Genomic DNA, 14,621 nt, shown 5'->3' with positions numbered 1-14,621 from the left:
AATCTAAATGGCTAAATAAAATGTGGGAATTTGAAGAGATTGTTAAGGAGCTTGGTTGTTATTTAGCTGTAGTTCCTGGGGGTGGTGTTAGGCCATGTAGTCTGCAGCATCTCTGTGGTTGGATTGTGGCTGCATAAATAATTTCTCTCCCCAGGTATTAAAGTTTTGGCTAATTTTTTGTTTTGATTTTGATATGCCATTAATGTATAAGCTCTAGTGCAAATGTGTCAGAGTCTAGGTGCAAGCTGAGTCAGAGTCCAAAGTCAGAATTGAGATTCAGTCCAGAAGGTCAGTTATCAGAGAGCAGAGTCCAGTTCAGAGTGTGATCCAGAAAGTGAGGTCTACCAGTCCAAGGTCATATACAAGCAGGTCCGATATCCACGTCCAAAGCCAGTCCAAAGGTCACTGGAGTGGAGCAGAACCAGGAGCTGTGGTTGCAGAGTCCACCAGGTGCTGATGTGTTGCTTCCACACTGAGCAGTCTCCCTTGACTGGCTTTCTATAGGCATTGGTTGCAAGGTCTAACTTGCTGCCAAGTGCTTGGGAGTAACCCTGCAGCTACTCATAATCAGCAAGCAGCTGGCATTGGGCCAGGAGACATGCGCTTCATCTTCTCTCCTGGACCTCCATTCTAAGCCTTTATCTCTAGCACTCAAAGGGTGTGAGTGAAAATGGAGGGCTGGTAATGACCACCTGGCATCAGGGGGTTTGGAGCTATCCAGTGTTTTGCACGGAGTGTCACATGTATGACTATCTGCCCACTGGACAGAAGTATTGGGTGTGTGCCCGGTGCAAGGAGCTCCTGGTTCTCAGGGACTGAGTTTGCTACCTTGAGGCCAAGGTGGCTGACCTGGAGAAGCAGAGACAGTTGGTTGAGTGCATGGAGAAGACTCTCGGAGACCTGTTAGATATGTCCCACTCTGAAAATGGCAGCCCCACTTCTGTCAGGGAGCCTGAGGGTCAAGAGGAAACAGGGCATCGTACTGAGGACAAGGGGAATGTGCCCTCAGAAAAGACCTCTTCTTCAGCTAGTGAACGGGTATCCTTTCACATCAAGGAACCATCCCTGGGCAGGGAGGGGGGGGCTCTTGGTAGTTGGTGATTCAGTCCATAGGCAGGTAGACAGCTGGGTGGTAAACCCGCATACTGACAGTATGGTGACTTGCCTGCTTGGTGTGAAGATAGCAGACATTGTGCGTATTGTAGATAGGCTGGTAGATAGTGCTGGGGAGTAGCCAGTGGTTGTGGTACATGTTGGCACCAACGATGTGGGGAAATGCAGTCATAAGGTCCTGGAGGAAAAATTTAGGCTACTAGGCAGGAAACTTACTTGAGACTTGGAGGCACTGCTCAAGGGGCTTGAATGGCAAGTGGCACAATGGTAACTTTCTTCTTCCAGAGGTGCTCCAATTCTATTAATAAGTCTTGTGATTTCATGATCTTCTCCTGTTCTTTATTTTCTGTTCCTCTGTCTCCTGGGATTGCAATGCCAATTATCTAAATCCTGTTTCTCATTTTTTTTCTACAATTGTGATATCGGGGGTGTTATGCTGTAGGTCATGGGTATCAAACATATGGCCCAGGGTCTGGAAGTGGCCCATCCAGGGCTCTTTTCTGGCCTGCGAGCAATTGGTGTAAGGGAGGGAAGGCAGGAAGCTTCTCGGGGGAGGGATGGGGAAGCAGGTGCATGCAGTAAAGCATGTATGGTCAAAGCTGGCAAGAAATAGAAAGGAAATTGCTAGGGGGCAGGACTATGAGGCTGAGGTAAAATATTGTGGAGAGAATGGCAGCAAAGGTGGAGAAAGAGAAGGTGTTTTCCCCCTTGCCTAATCCAACCGCAGCTTTTTAAGAGCAGTTTAGGGCTACATAGCGTTTATACTCCCTTCTACTGTCACATCAAGCAGCAACCATGAGGGGGGTTGGTGAGAGCAGGCATGCAGAGTGGCAGTTTGACAATGAAGGGACGGGGCTGGCAGGGGAGAGAGGAAGAGAAGAGCCAACGCATGAATTGGGAGGCAACTGGGCTGTCTTGTATATGCTGTTTTGAGGGGAAAGTGAGTGGAGGGGCAAAAGGAAAAAAGGGTGCCACTGTTGCCACTGCACATCTGGACAGCCATGGGACCGGAAGGCAGAATGAGTGTCAGGGAGGGTGGGGGATGGTGACCTCCCTTCTCCTCCAAATTTGTTCTCAGCCCATGAAGGAAGAGGTGTTGTGGGAGTACCCCTTGGAGAGGTTTCAGAAACAGCCTCTCCATCAGACCTTCCCCTCAGCCACACTGCCTCTGTGGGAAATGCAAGGGGGATGAGAACTGGCAGTGGGGGGATCGGGAGATCCAGGTTCAGACCCCCACTCCTTCTGAGCCAGGAACCTATAAACTGGGTCACCTGGGACCGGTCACTCAGCCTGAACCACCACACAGGTTGGGAGGGGGGATGGAGCAAAGGAGGGGGAAGTCTGATGTGCCTCCTCAACATCTTTAGAAGTAGGATGGGAAAAGAGAGGAAACAAAGAGCAAGAAATGGATCGTAGCCATGCTCAGCTGCTGATGCTGGGCATATGGGTGGTTTTTGAAAAAATAAGGTAATTTACTTGCAAGGAAGATGACACATCTCCTAAAAGCACTATATATGCAAAAAGTAACTAGTTTGTATGGAAATGTAAGATACCCCCCCCTTTTTATGGTATCTCTTGCGGTGGGGGAGGAACTAGTCTTACATATGATTAAATACATTCCTTGGTTTTTTTGTGGATTCCCCAGTAAATCAATTCCTTTCACTGCTAGAAATCAATTGATTTTGTTTGTATTTTGAGTAAAAAACAATATTGTTAATTGGGTTTGCCTGTGTTATTTATAAAGTTTAGATCTCTGACACCTGGCATTACATTTTATGGCACACATCATCTGGCCCAACAAAGTAACATTTATGTCAGATTAGCCCTCATAACAAATGATTTTGACACCTGTGCTCTGGGTGTTTGTATGTTTGCAGTTGGAAGTCCCAAAGAATCTTTGTCTCATCATTCTCCATGATCTTGTCTGGTTTGTGCTCCCATGAATTCCTGGCTGATGGTAAGCCATACTTCTTGCAAAGATTCCAGTGCAACATAGCTGCAGCTCTATTGTGACATTCTTTATAGTCAGTTTGAGCAATTTTACTGTATGCAGTGACCATGTGGTTGACTGTTTCAGCCTTTGTCTTGTTAAGTCGACATTTGCTGTCATCACTGGTTGTTCTGAGGCAGGCTGCTGCTGGAATGGGCTCCCGGTGTCAAGGTACAGCATCTTTCCAAGTTCCAATATAAACAAGGCCAGAGAAAGTTTCAGAAACTCAGCATTCTGAACAGGTCAGGGACCAGGCTTACCAAGGTATCAGTCAAGTCACTGCCAGCAAGTTCAGCGTTTTTTTTTAAAATTGTGACCCTATCCACCAGCTACCCTTATGAGACTTTATAGCCACTGGTTGAAAAGTCATGAGTGCAACCAGCTTCTCAGTAACAATCCTGCAAAGATTCATCTTGACTATCAGCAGGCAGCTGGTGCTGAGCAGAGGAGTGTGCACTCTGATGCCTAGCCTGTACATCTGTTCTCAGCCTTCTTCTGCAGAGTTCCAAGGGTGCTGGTGACCCTGGAGAAGCAGGGGCAGGTGGCTGGCTTTCGACTGTCAGATCAGAGCTGGAGGATGGAAGTGATTCTTCACCAACTCTTGGCTGCAAGTCAGGGAATCCCTGGACCTCATTTCCTTGCTGGTTGGCTCCTGTCAACTGCAGGATGGCTACACAGGGCCCCTCCTCCTCTGAGGAGTCCTCACAGTCACTGAGCCATATCTGATCCACAACACCATCCCCCCTCAGCACCCTTCCTGGAGATGTGACTGGGCCAGCCTTCTGGGGACATGCCTTATGGAATTGTCACACACCAAGGTGGGTACACAGACATTGTATGCATGTTTCCAGGATCAGTCTTCTAGCCCATTGCCTTTCCACTCAACCAGGTACTGGATCCCTCCACCTCATCTCTGGGAGTCAAGAATCTGTGGTACTTTGTATTCTTCATGCCCTTCCACCAAGATGGGTGGAGGAGCCTGGGCTGGGGCCCAGAGTGGGTGTGGAGGTGTAGGAAGGACTGATGGAAAACTGGATGGATTCAGGTGGTGGGAGGTGTCCGCATTCACTTGCTGCAATAAGACATTAGCTGGTGATGAGTTTGATCTATTTGACAGTTCTAGGCAGTCATCTCAACAGGAATGAACTGGTTCTGTCCTGTCCTGTCCTGTACTGTGTAACCAAGTCAGAGTGACTAAGCAGTCTTTATCTGATTGGCTAATATGTGTATATAAGTGTTCATGCATTGTACAGTTATCTTCCTTCTGATGAACCTGTGTATTGCGAAGCACTCTGTCGGTGCGTATCATGATATAAATGCTTGTGTAAATAAATATGTAAATAGTTTTACACAAGACTGTTTGGACTATTACTTTGCTGGATATTTCTAGGAACCCCATTAACACTGGTGTGGGCAGGCACACTACAGTAATAGGGTTATGGTCCCAGACTGTGCCTAGCCTGCACAGTGGTGGGGAAAATGCTGCTAGAGTACCAGAAAAAGAAGTAGATGTCTGCAGCTGCTTTCCCTGATGACCAGGAGAAAGACGAGCCGAGCCAGGCTACGGAGAGCGGGCCGGAGGAGTTGGAAACTGATAGCAGCATGGAGGAGTCCAGTGATTAAGAGGACGACCAGCTGTCGGAGTCAGACAGTAACATGGCTCAGGTACCAATGGCACAGGTGGTGGAAAAACTCACCGCAACAAACTATACTGTATGGGCGCTTAGAATGAAGCACTATCTGGTTAAGGAAGCTTTGTGGACTTATGTTAATGCCCCGCCAGCTGCACCAACAGCAGTTGATGACAGCAAAGATGAAAAAGTACTGGCGCTCATTGTATTAAGTGTTGGAGATGATCAGCTTGTACATGTATCTGGAAAAACAAAGGCGAAGCAGGCCTGGGACTGCTTGAGGGCTGTGTATGTGCAGAGCACTACAGGATCTCTGATCTCCATAACACGCCGGCTGTATCGAACAGTACAGAAGCCGGGGAAGTCGATAAGGTCTCACCTTAATGAGCTGGCTGAATGCTTCCAGCAGAAGCAGGAGAGAGGGAAAATGGTATCAGACAGGCAAAGTGTTTGTAATATTAAGCTCTCTATCTGAGGATTACAATATGCTTATCACAGCTTTGGAAACAGCAGACATTGCAAAGCTGACCTTGGAGTATGTTACCGGGAGGCTTTTGCAAGAGGAAGATAGGCAGAACGAGTCAGAGGCTGGGAAGCGTTCCAAGAAGAAGGTGCTGGGGGAGTCGATGTCATTCAGCTACAACTTTGCTCCAGGCAAAGGCAGGAATCAATGTGGAGAGGCACCACAGGTTGTTTTGAGAGTCAGAAAATGTTTCTGCTGTGGGTCCACTAAACATTTGCTATGCAGCTGTCTTGAGAGGCAGAAGCAAGCGAAGCTGGGACGTCTGTCTACCAATAAACATTCTGCTTCTGTGGTGGTTGCTGGAGACACCACAGGAGGAGTTTGGCTTCTTGATTCAGGAGCGTTGTAGAACTTTTACAGAGATGAGCGTTTGCTGCAGGACAAACAGCAATCCACTTTAAAACGTGTCAGCTTAGCTGACGGGAGAGCTACAGAGGTAACAGGTCAAGGGAATGTTTTCTTTTCAGATTTGAAGCACACATTTAAAGGTGTATTATCTGTACCCGCTTTAGAAAATAATCTTTTTAATGTTCTTGCTCTCGATTCTTCAGGTTTCATGGTGGTGTTTGCAGGCAAGGTTTGCAAAATAATGAGAGGTGATGTTGTGTGTGCTGTAGGTAAATTGCAAAACAATGTCTATGTGTTAGAAAACACTGCTATGAAAGCGCAGATGGTAACTAATTCTAATCCACATGACAACTGCATTCACTTGCTCCACCGCAGGTTAGGGCATGTAAGCGTCAATACTATTAACAAAACCCTTGCTATCACAGTCAGGAGGGTCTAAAAGATTGTTAAAATGTTATGGATTGTGAGGTTTGCAAAATGACAAAGTCAAAAGCATTTCCTGTAGCTAGGAAGAGTGACAGGAGGTCTGACAAACCACTTGCTCTAATCCATGCAGATGTTATTGGGGCATTCCCTAAAAGTCATTCCAATAACCAATACGCTTTGGTATTGACTGATGACTGGTTAAGATTTTCTTGGGTTATTGTACTAAAAAACAAATCAGATGTATTCACAACAGTGAAATACTGGTATAAGAGAGTGCACAATCAGCTGGGTAATGTGTTGGCTTTACAAACAGACATGGGTGGAGAGTTTATGCCTGTAGAATTTGAAAACTGGTTGAAAAAACAAGGGATAAGACACAGAGTGGCGAATGTCTCTACCCCCAGGAAAATGGAATTGCTGAAATAAAAGGTGGAATTTTACAGAATATGATGTATTCCATGCTTGCAGACTCAGGTCTAAGCAATTCTTACTCGGCTGAAGCTATCAAAGCTGCATGTTATCTGAGTAACAGAATATGTCAAGTGCTATAGATAACACTCCATTTAAATTGATGTATAACAAAAATCCTAACCTTGACTACGTAAGAGTGTTTGGATGAAAGGCTTGGGTCAACATTCCTTTAGACCGTAGAAGGAAAGGGGGAGCCAGAGCAAAACAGCTAGTGTTCCAGGGTTACCAATCTGGAATGAAATCATATAGATTTGCCAATGAAGACCAGAAACTGAGTTTTAGCAGGTCTGCAAATTTTTGTGAGCACAGCAATTGGGGCAGAATACATGCTAATGAAATACCATCCATGGCTGCATTGCCTAGCTCAGAGGAAACTGAAAGTGTAACGCAAGAAACAGATTTGATCAGTCATCAGTCTTGTGAGGGTGAAAAGGGTATGCAAAGTGAAAGGCAAATGCCGAGGGTATCTTCTCGCAGTACCAAAGGAATTCCACCTGTAAGATATGGGCATAAGAAAACAGAGGTAAACCATGTTTATGTAAAAGAGCCTCAAAACTATGATGAAGTATTAAAATTGCCAGGTGTTGAAAAGCAGGCATGGCTGAATGCTATGCAAAAGGAACACAATTCCTTGCTAGAGAATGATGTGTTTACACTGACCAAGCTTCCTACTGATAAGAGTGTAATAGGATGCCGGTGGTTATACAAGGTGAAAGAGTTGCCAGATGGTGGTGTTCAGAGAAAGGCACAGCTTGTTGCAAAAGGGTATGCTCAAATAGAAGGGCAGGATTATGATGAAATATTTGCACCTACTGTATGCTGTGATACATTTAACTTAGCACTCTGTAAAGCAGAACAAAATAACATGAAAGGTCACCATTTTGACTTCAGAACAGCATACTTGAACGGGGACGTAGAGGACATTGGGGAGCGATCTCGTCAATGGTTGCCAAGAGTCGGCTATGCCAGTCCTCAACAAGCTCATCTAACAAACCGTCAAGGGGCATCAGATCCTGCAGAGCCATCTGGAGCTGCATAGGGTCCATTCTGTTCACAGCTCATACAGGGTTCGGGTGGGACATCCACACGGGCCCTCAGGGCATAATGGTTCAACCATGGTACAGCCATAGCAGTAATTCAGTTCTCTGTAACCCCCGCCACAAAGATCAAATTGAGTGTGTGCCCTGCTCGGTGAGTGGGAGTTGTTACATATTGGGAGAGTCTGCTATGGATGACACCAGGTCCACCGCCCGAGTGGAAGCCGCGCCATTGGCATGGACATTGAAATCATCCAGGACTATCAGTCTAGGGTGCTCCAGTGCCCAGCCTGATACGGCCTCCAACATGGATGGCAGGCTATTTGGCGATGCATTGGGCAGACAGTACACCAACCAAGTAGCCAAATATCCAAACTTTCCCTGGCTTCCCGCACAAAGCTGGCACACTCAATGCCCATGAGCCTCGGTGGTGGTAGCATCCTGAAGGTGTAAGCCTCCGGAATGAACAGGGCCACTCCTCCCCCCTCCCCTTAGTCTGTGATTGGTGAAGGACTGAAAACCCAGGAGGAGCCAACTGGGAGAGAGCTGTGGTCTCCCCATCTTGTACCCATGCATGCCAGGTCCGTATCCTGCTCCAGCAGGAAGTCACGAAGGACCATGGTCTTATTGTTTATGGACCTGGAGTTACACAACACCAATGTCGGAGAGGAAATTGAGGCTAAAATAAGTTACTTTGTTCAAAGATTTATTGAAGAATGTATCATTCTTTAAAGCTTACTTTTTTGTAATTAGTGTGCTGGTTTGAATGTATAACTGTTCTTATGACCTTTATGTATATTTTCATTGTTATATTTGTTTTATTGTTTTAATCCTACCAATAAAATGTTAATGAGAAAAAAAAATACTAGCCCCACTGCCTACTACCTTTGGGATGCAACGTAGGCTGGAAGGTGACTGAGCCCTTTTATTTCCCCTTTTCTTATAATTATGCCTAGTCCCACCGCTATACTTTCCCATCCCCAGGAGCACCGGTATCCCTTGTCCAGCCATCACCAGTAAGCGGTCTTTGCTAGGCCACAGACTACTAATAGGCTGTTTGATAGTTAAGATATAAATAGGGGGTGCTACTAATTATATCAGTTCTCCCAGTATCGGTCGTCCTAGCTAAACTCAACAAACCTAATGTATCCTAACAAGTAATTTAATTTGAATGGTCTAACAATTTGATGCAAAAATACTCTCATTCACTGGCCAGTGAGAAAATAACAACCAGTGGTAATTTCCCAACTTACACTATAAATTCCGACCCCCAATTTGTCAGATACCAATTACAACAAAATACAATCAATAGGATAATTAGTCCCTAGCAATCAGTTGATTAATTACACACAATTCATTCCATTAAGTTAATCTATAAAGAATTCAAATCTCCATTCTTCCTTTCAATTAATTGCTCCCATGATTAGACCTTTATTAATTATAGTAAAAGCCCTACAATAAATACCCCTAAATAACATCATTTTTAAATTAATTTTGGTCTAGCAGCACTCTCTCTAGGATGTCCTGACTACAATGTCTTAGTAGCCGCTTATAACCTCCTCCAGACTCTGGTGCAAGAGTCTCTGGTTTTGTTCCGATGCTGTAATAAAACAGTTCCTTTTTGAATCCTGAGGGATCCTCCTTGGTCCTGGTCTCCCCTGTTCTCTAGCTAGCTTCTCCAAGGCACCCAGTTGTCCCTGGTCCAGGTTCCTGCCTGCTGGGGCTCCGATATAACTTGCTGCCAGGTGGTTGATGGTATTTGCAGTCCAGCTAAGTTGTGCGTGGCTGGGCTGGCTTCCGGGGGAGTAAAAGCCCCCCTTGAGCTTCTCGGCTGGTCGTCTAGCTCCGACAGCTCAAAAATAAGTGTCATTGTGTCTGTGATAGTTGTAAATAGTAGAAGGGCAGAAGCGAAAACGGATGAAGGCAGAAGGCGAGGAGCAGGTACAGCTGTATCAGCAAGTGGACGCAGCATCCAGGTGTGAGCCCAGCAAGTCCAGCATGGTGGTCGCAGCTTTGGTGAGAGACCAGAACAAGGGAAAGCTAGCGACCGCCACTCATGCAGCCAGTACAGCGCGATTGCCAGGCAAGTCCGAGGAGCTGTCCGGCGGATCGTCCTGGGCTGGGCCAGTCCTGGTCACCAAGAGACCGCACTGTGCGCCCCACTGGGGCAGGAGAGGGGACAGTCCGTAAGTCCACACTCTTTGAATTTGCATCCCTATATTACGTGTGGCCTCGCAAGGTAGTGCTTTTTGCGCTTGCAGCCAGAAAAGTTAGATTCAAGGCTGTTTCCCAGTATTGTCTAACACAGAGCTACAAAACTGGTAGCATAGCTTTTATTATTTTAAAACTTTGATTGTTTTATTTGTTCAAATGCTATACAGTCTTATCCTGAAGGCTTTGTTTTTAGAACAGTACTTTTGAACCCTAAATTTATATTTTGTATTTATATTTTATATTGTAATGGCCAACGGCCATATACAATAAACTTACTTACTATATTACATGTGGAGTTATCCCATCGACCAGAGGTTAGCAGCTGGTGGAGAGACTAAAACATAAGAACATAAGAGTCGCCAATGTAGGATCAGGCCAAAGGCCCATCCAGTCCAACACTCTGTGTCACACAGTGGCCAGAAATACCAGTGCCATCAGGAGGTCCAGCAGTGGGGCCAGGACATTAGAAGCCCTCCCACTGTTGACCCCCCCCCAAGCACCAAGAAGACAGAGCATCACTTGCCCCAGAGCCCCTAGCTATACCTTGTGGCTAATAGCCACTGATGGACCTCTGCTCCATATGCTTATCTAATTCCCTTTTGAAGCCGTCCATGCTTGTAGCACCCACCACTTCCTGTGGCAGTGAATTCCATGTGTTAATCACTCTTTGGGTGAAGAAGTACTTCCTTTTATCCGTTCTAACCAGACTGCTGGTTTTAGGGGTTTTTTGTCAGAGCCTCTGGCACTAGGCTCCACTCATTGTCACCATCTTGCTGGTCAAAAAAATCTGTATCTGTAGCTTTAAGAAACAAATACTTTCTCTGGCCATTGCAGGCAACCATAACAGTATTGCCAGCCTTCAAATATTGGATTCTGTCAGTAAAAGGCAAGGCAGGGCCCTTTCCAGGGCTGTTTTGGATTTTTAGTGAGAACTTATTGAGGCCAGGCCAGGTAGCAACCACAGAGTGACTGGCTGTCATGTCTCACCAAGGCCCAGCTGCTTGCTACTAGTCAACAGCAGTCACCCCACAAAAGCCACTGTACTGTAGTGGTTAGAGGTTCAGACTTGGATCTAGGTGACCCAATTTCAAATCCCCACTCTGCCGTGGAATCTTGCTGGTGACCTTGAGCTAATAACACACTCTCAGCCTAACCTACCTCATATGGTTGTTGTGAAGATAAAATAGAAGATAATTATGTAAGCTGCTTTGGGTACTGTACAGTTATGTACAGTAATTGTAAAAAAATGTGTAATCTATTTAACAGGGAATGTCTTACATTTAGGGCCATCTTCCTTTCAGGTAAATGTGCTAGGCCTTGTTTCACCTTTTTTAATACACTATTTAGAGACTGAAGTCTAGACACAAACATATCAATACTTTTATATATCTTTTAAAATGGTTAGAGTCAAACTTGTTTTAAACATTTTAAAAATTATTACAAGAAATAAACTTGACTCTTGATTTCCTTCTGGATTGACTCCCCCATAAAGTTGTAAGATATAATTGTGTGCTGAATGTCTGTGGAATTATAGCTGTTTGGTGTTTCATAATGTCCTGACTACAGCCTCGTTTAGAACAGGGTAAAGAAGGTTAACACTGCTCTATTTCAGATATGACTTCATAACTGCAATATGAAGGACTCACTAGTCCTTTCTGTTTAGGACTATCAACTAGGGATAGGTGGAAACCAAACCAGTCCAGCAAGTTCAGGACACAGCAAAATAGGAGGGATCTCCCAGGAAAGGACCTCCCTTCTGTTACGCCAACTGCTTTATCTACAGCAAAGGCTAACTAAATTTAATGTGAGTCCTGGCCAGCTATACCAAGGTCGTGTCTGAACCCAGAGTTCCAATAATGGAGACCACATGGGTGTTTTTCCAAAACAAATAATCTTTTTACTGAGCAATATCAAAGTAACATATACACAAAATAATCAGTCTCACTTTTCACATACACTCAAGTTTCCTTTAGATTATAGAAAAGATATCAAAAATAGTTTCATATTTACTTGGAGGTAGGTAGGTATTTCAGTTTATACTTGCCTGTTCCAGAAGTCTTGTCTGTTGCAATGTAAGAATAGAGGAGAAAGTAATACCTAGGGGTTTAAACTAAATCACACTCGCTAGAACCAGCCAGAAAGTATGGACCTCTTTGGCTGCAGTCCAAGAAATCTTATAGTAGACAAAGGGATTGTTGGATAGAAAGCTGGACCTTAGGGGTAGTAAAGAAGATAGAGTTCGTTGAGAGGAAAGATGGCTAGCAAAGACCTAGGGTTTGGGGCTTTACTTTTATAGTTGAATCTCCAGGTGGGTGGCACCTGGATAAATCTGATAAATAAATAAATTATTCATTTAACCCTTTGGTTTTGCTCACCCCCTCTTCAAAGCAGTGGGGAGCAAACCTGAAGGGTTAAATGACTGCCACCATTTAACCCTTCAGTTTTCCTCCCTGCCCCTTTCAAGGGGGGAGCTAAACCAGAGGGTTAACTATGGGGGCGAAGTGCCTTCCAGGGGCCATTTCACTTGCTCCTTTCTGCTGGCCCAGCTCTCTCGGGCTCTCTCCCACAGCCCATTTAAAGGGGTGGCGCAGGGGAGCTCGAGGCAGCTGAGCCCACAAAGAGAGACAAAACAGTTCCCAAGGATTGAACCAAATAGGCCAAAGTTCAGTAAATGTTTGGGAAGCACATCTTCCCCAACCATTACTTCCCCAGCCCTGAACTGGCCCAAGTTCAGCCTGAATTTTGACTCATGGGCTGGTTCATGCTCATCCCTATTATCAACATATATCTTCAGGACAGCAGGATATATTTATTTATTATTTATTTATTATTCGCATTTTTATCTCGCCCTCCCCGGAGGCTCAGGGCGGCTAACAAGGCATGTCGCCACATAAAATAGAAAACAGTACAAAATTTCTTAAAATACATCAACATTAAAACAATCATAGTGTACATTTGTATTTATGAAAATCCTGTCGAAAGACAAATGTAGACATTGTTTTCATAGTGTGCCTTGATTTTGAGGTGGGGCTGTTCTGAATCTGGGAAAGTGATAATACCAGGATAACAGTTTTCTTCTATTTTGTCCCTGCTACTTCCCTAGTTGCCTAAGATACTTGTGTTAGCCAATATAGTTTTAAGAGATAGATCAGTGTCCCATGTTGCTCTTCTCTGTCCCATATTGAAAACATACTCCCATCACATTGTGAGTTTTTAATTCAGAAAACTAAACTTGATAAACAGCTATGGAAATCCCTTTGTCTAACTTACTAGACCTCAAACTTCTACCTTCATTTGAAAGTCTTCCAAAATCTTTAATAAGAGAGGCTAAGAGTTGACATTTTAATATATTCCTATGTTATTAAAATGTTTGTGTGTTTTTTTCCTTCTGGCCTGGGGCATCAAAAATGTGTGTGTTAAAAACCCCTAATAAGATGATTTAAGAAAAAGAGATTTTGTTTCTATAATGGACTTGAGGGGAAGAATATTTGGATTGCAATCTAGTTATATCAGAGATAATGAGGAGCCGAATCTCATTCTGACAGTTCTGCCTTTTGGTTAATATTGAAATGGCCTTTCCCATCTGTGTCTGTGTACATTTGGGAATGACAGCATTGGTAGTTTTGTAAGACAAATAATGGAATGCCTGGAAATAGAACTTTGTTTGCTTTGAAAGAATGAGCAAACATGATGAAAGGTGCATTTGTCATTTGCTATTTAAAATGGTTTCATGTATTCTAGCCTTCTTTTGCTTTAACCACCCCAAACCATAGAGCTAAACTATTGCAAACTTTATTTTTGCAGATGTTAAATATGTAAAAGAAGAGGATGCAAATCGGAAAACATTCACTGTCAGCAGCACAATGAATTTCAGAGCAGATCGCAGTGATGATGGTGCAGTTGTAAGTTGCAGAGTAGACCACGAATCGTTGAACTCCACACCTCAGATAGCAATGCAAGTTCTAGAAATACACTGTAAGTACTATGTGCATGGATTATTTCTACTTTCAGGTACTATTAAGATTGCTTTCAGTTATAAAAAGTTTTCTTAATGATTTCAATTTTGGGGAAGAAAGTAGTCCCAGTTTGTATGATGTTTAAAATTGCAGTCATTATTTATTTTATTTTTATTTTATTTATTCAATTTGTATCCTGCCCTCCCCACCAAGGCAGGCTCAGGGCAGCTTACAGAAAATATATATATATAAACATCAGGAATTTAAATAAAACCACAATATATAAAATCATAGGTGCTAGTAAACATAGGTACTAATAGGTGCTTATAAGTGATGGCAGCAGTCTCTTGGCATCCAGATGGTCAACTACCACCATAGTCTGGGTTCTTGCCAGGCTGTTGGTTATTACGTTGGTGCTGGTATTGGGTGCTGGAATTGAGGCCAGGGCCATAATATTGGGAGGCGGCACCCTAATTGAAAGCCTGGTGGAAGAGCTCCGTTTTACAGGCTCTGCAGAACTGTAAAAGGTCCTGCAAGGCCCTGATGTCATCTGGGAGCTCATTCCACCAGTACGGGGTTGCCACCAAGAAGGCCCTGGCCCTTGTCACATCTAGCCTGGCTTCTTTAGGGCCTGGAAGGGCCAGATGGTTTTGGGACCCTGTTCTTAATGCTCTCTGGGGAACATGTGGGGAAAGGAGGTCTCTTAGGTAAGTAGGTCCTTGACCATATAGGGTTTTAAAGGTAATCCAATTCTATTTTTTGAGAAAAGGCTTGAAAAGGTAACACCTTCCCATACTTGGAAATGTTTGGAAATGGAAACAAAACTATTCAAAAAATGTAAGATTGCTCATATTGGAATTAAAATATATGGCATTTTGGATTAATTCCTATTTCTACCTGTATATGTGCCAG

At 44.2% G+C, this 14,621-nt stretch overlaps 1 protein-coding gene across 1 annotated transcript in view; it reads left to right on the top strand.

Annotated features, from left to right (window-relative positions):
* CADM2 (cell adhesion molecule 2) overlaps positions 1-14,621 on the top strand; it is a 342,074-nt gene that overhangs the window by 128,664 nt on the left and 198,789 nt on the right. Inside the window, exon 5 of the mRNA XM_015409285.1 lies at positions 13,558-13,728. Within this exon, the coding sequence (XP_015264771.1) occupies positions 13,558-13,728 (171 nt within the window). The remainder of the gene's footprint in view (positions 1-13,557; positions 13,729-14,621) is intronic.

This window comes from Gekko japonicus, unplaced genomic scaffold (assembly GCF_001447785.1).
Source record: "Gekko japonicus isolate JY-2015 unplaced genomic scaffold, Gekko_japonicus_V1.1 scaffold439, whole genome shotgun sequence".
NCBI lineage: Eukaryota > Metazoa > Chordata > Lepidosauria > Squamata > Gekkonidae > Gekko > Gekko japonicus.
The sequence above is the reverse complement of the archived record's forward strand: the minus strand, read 5'-3'. Positions and strand labels throughout refer to the sequence as shown.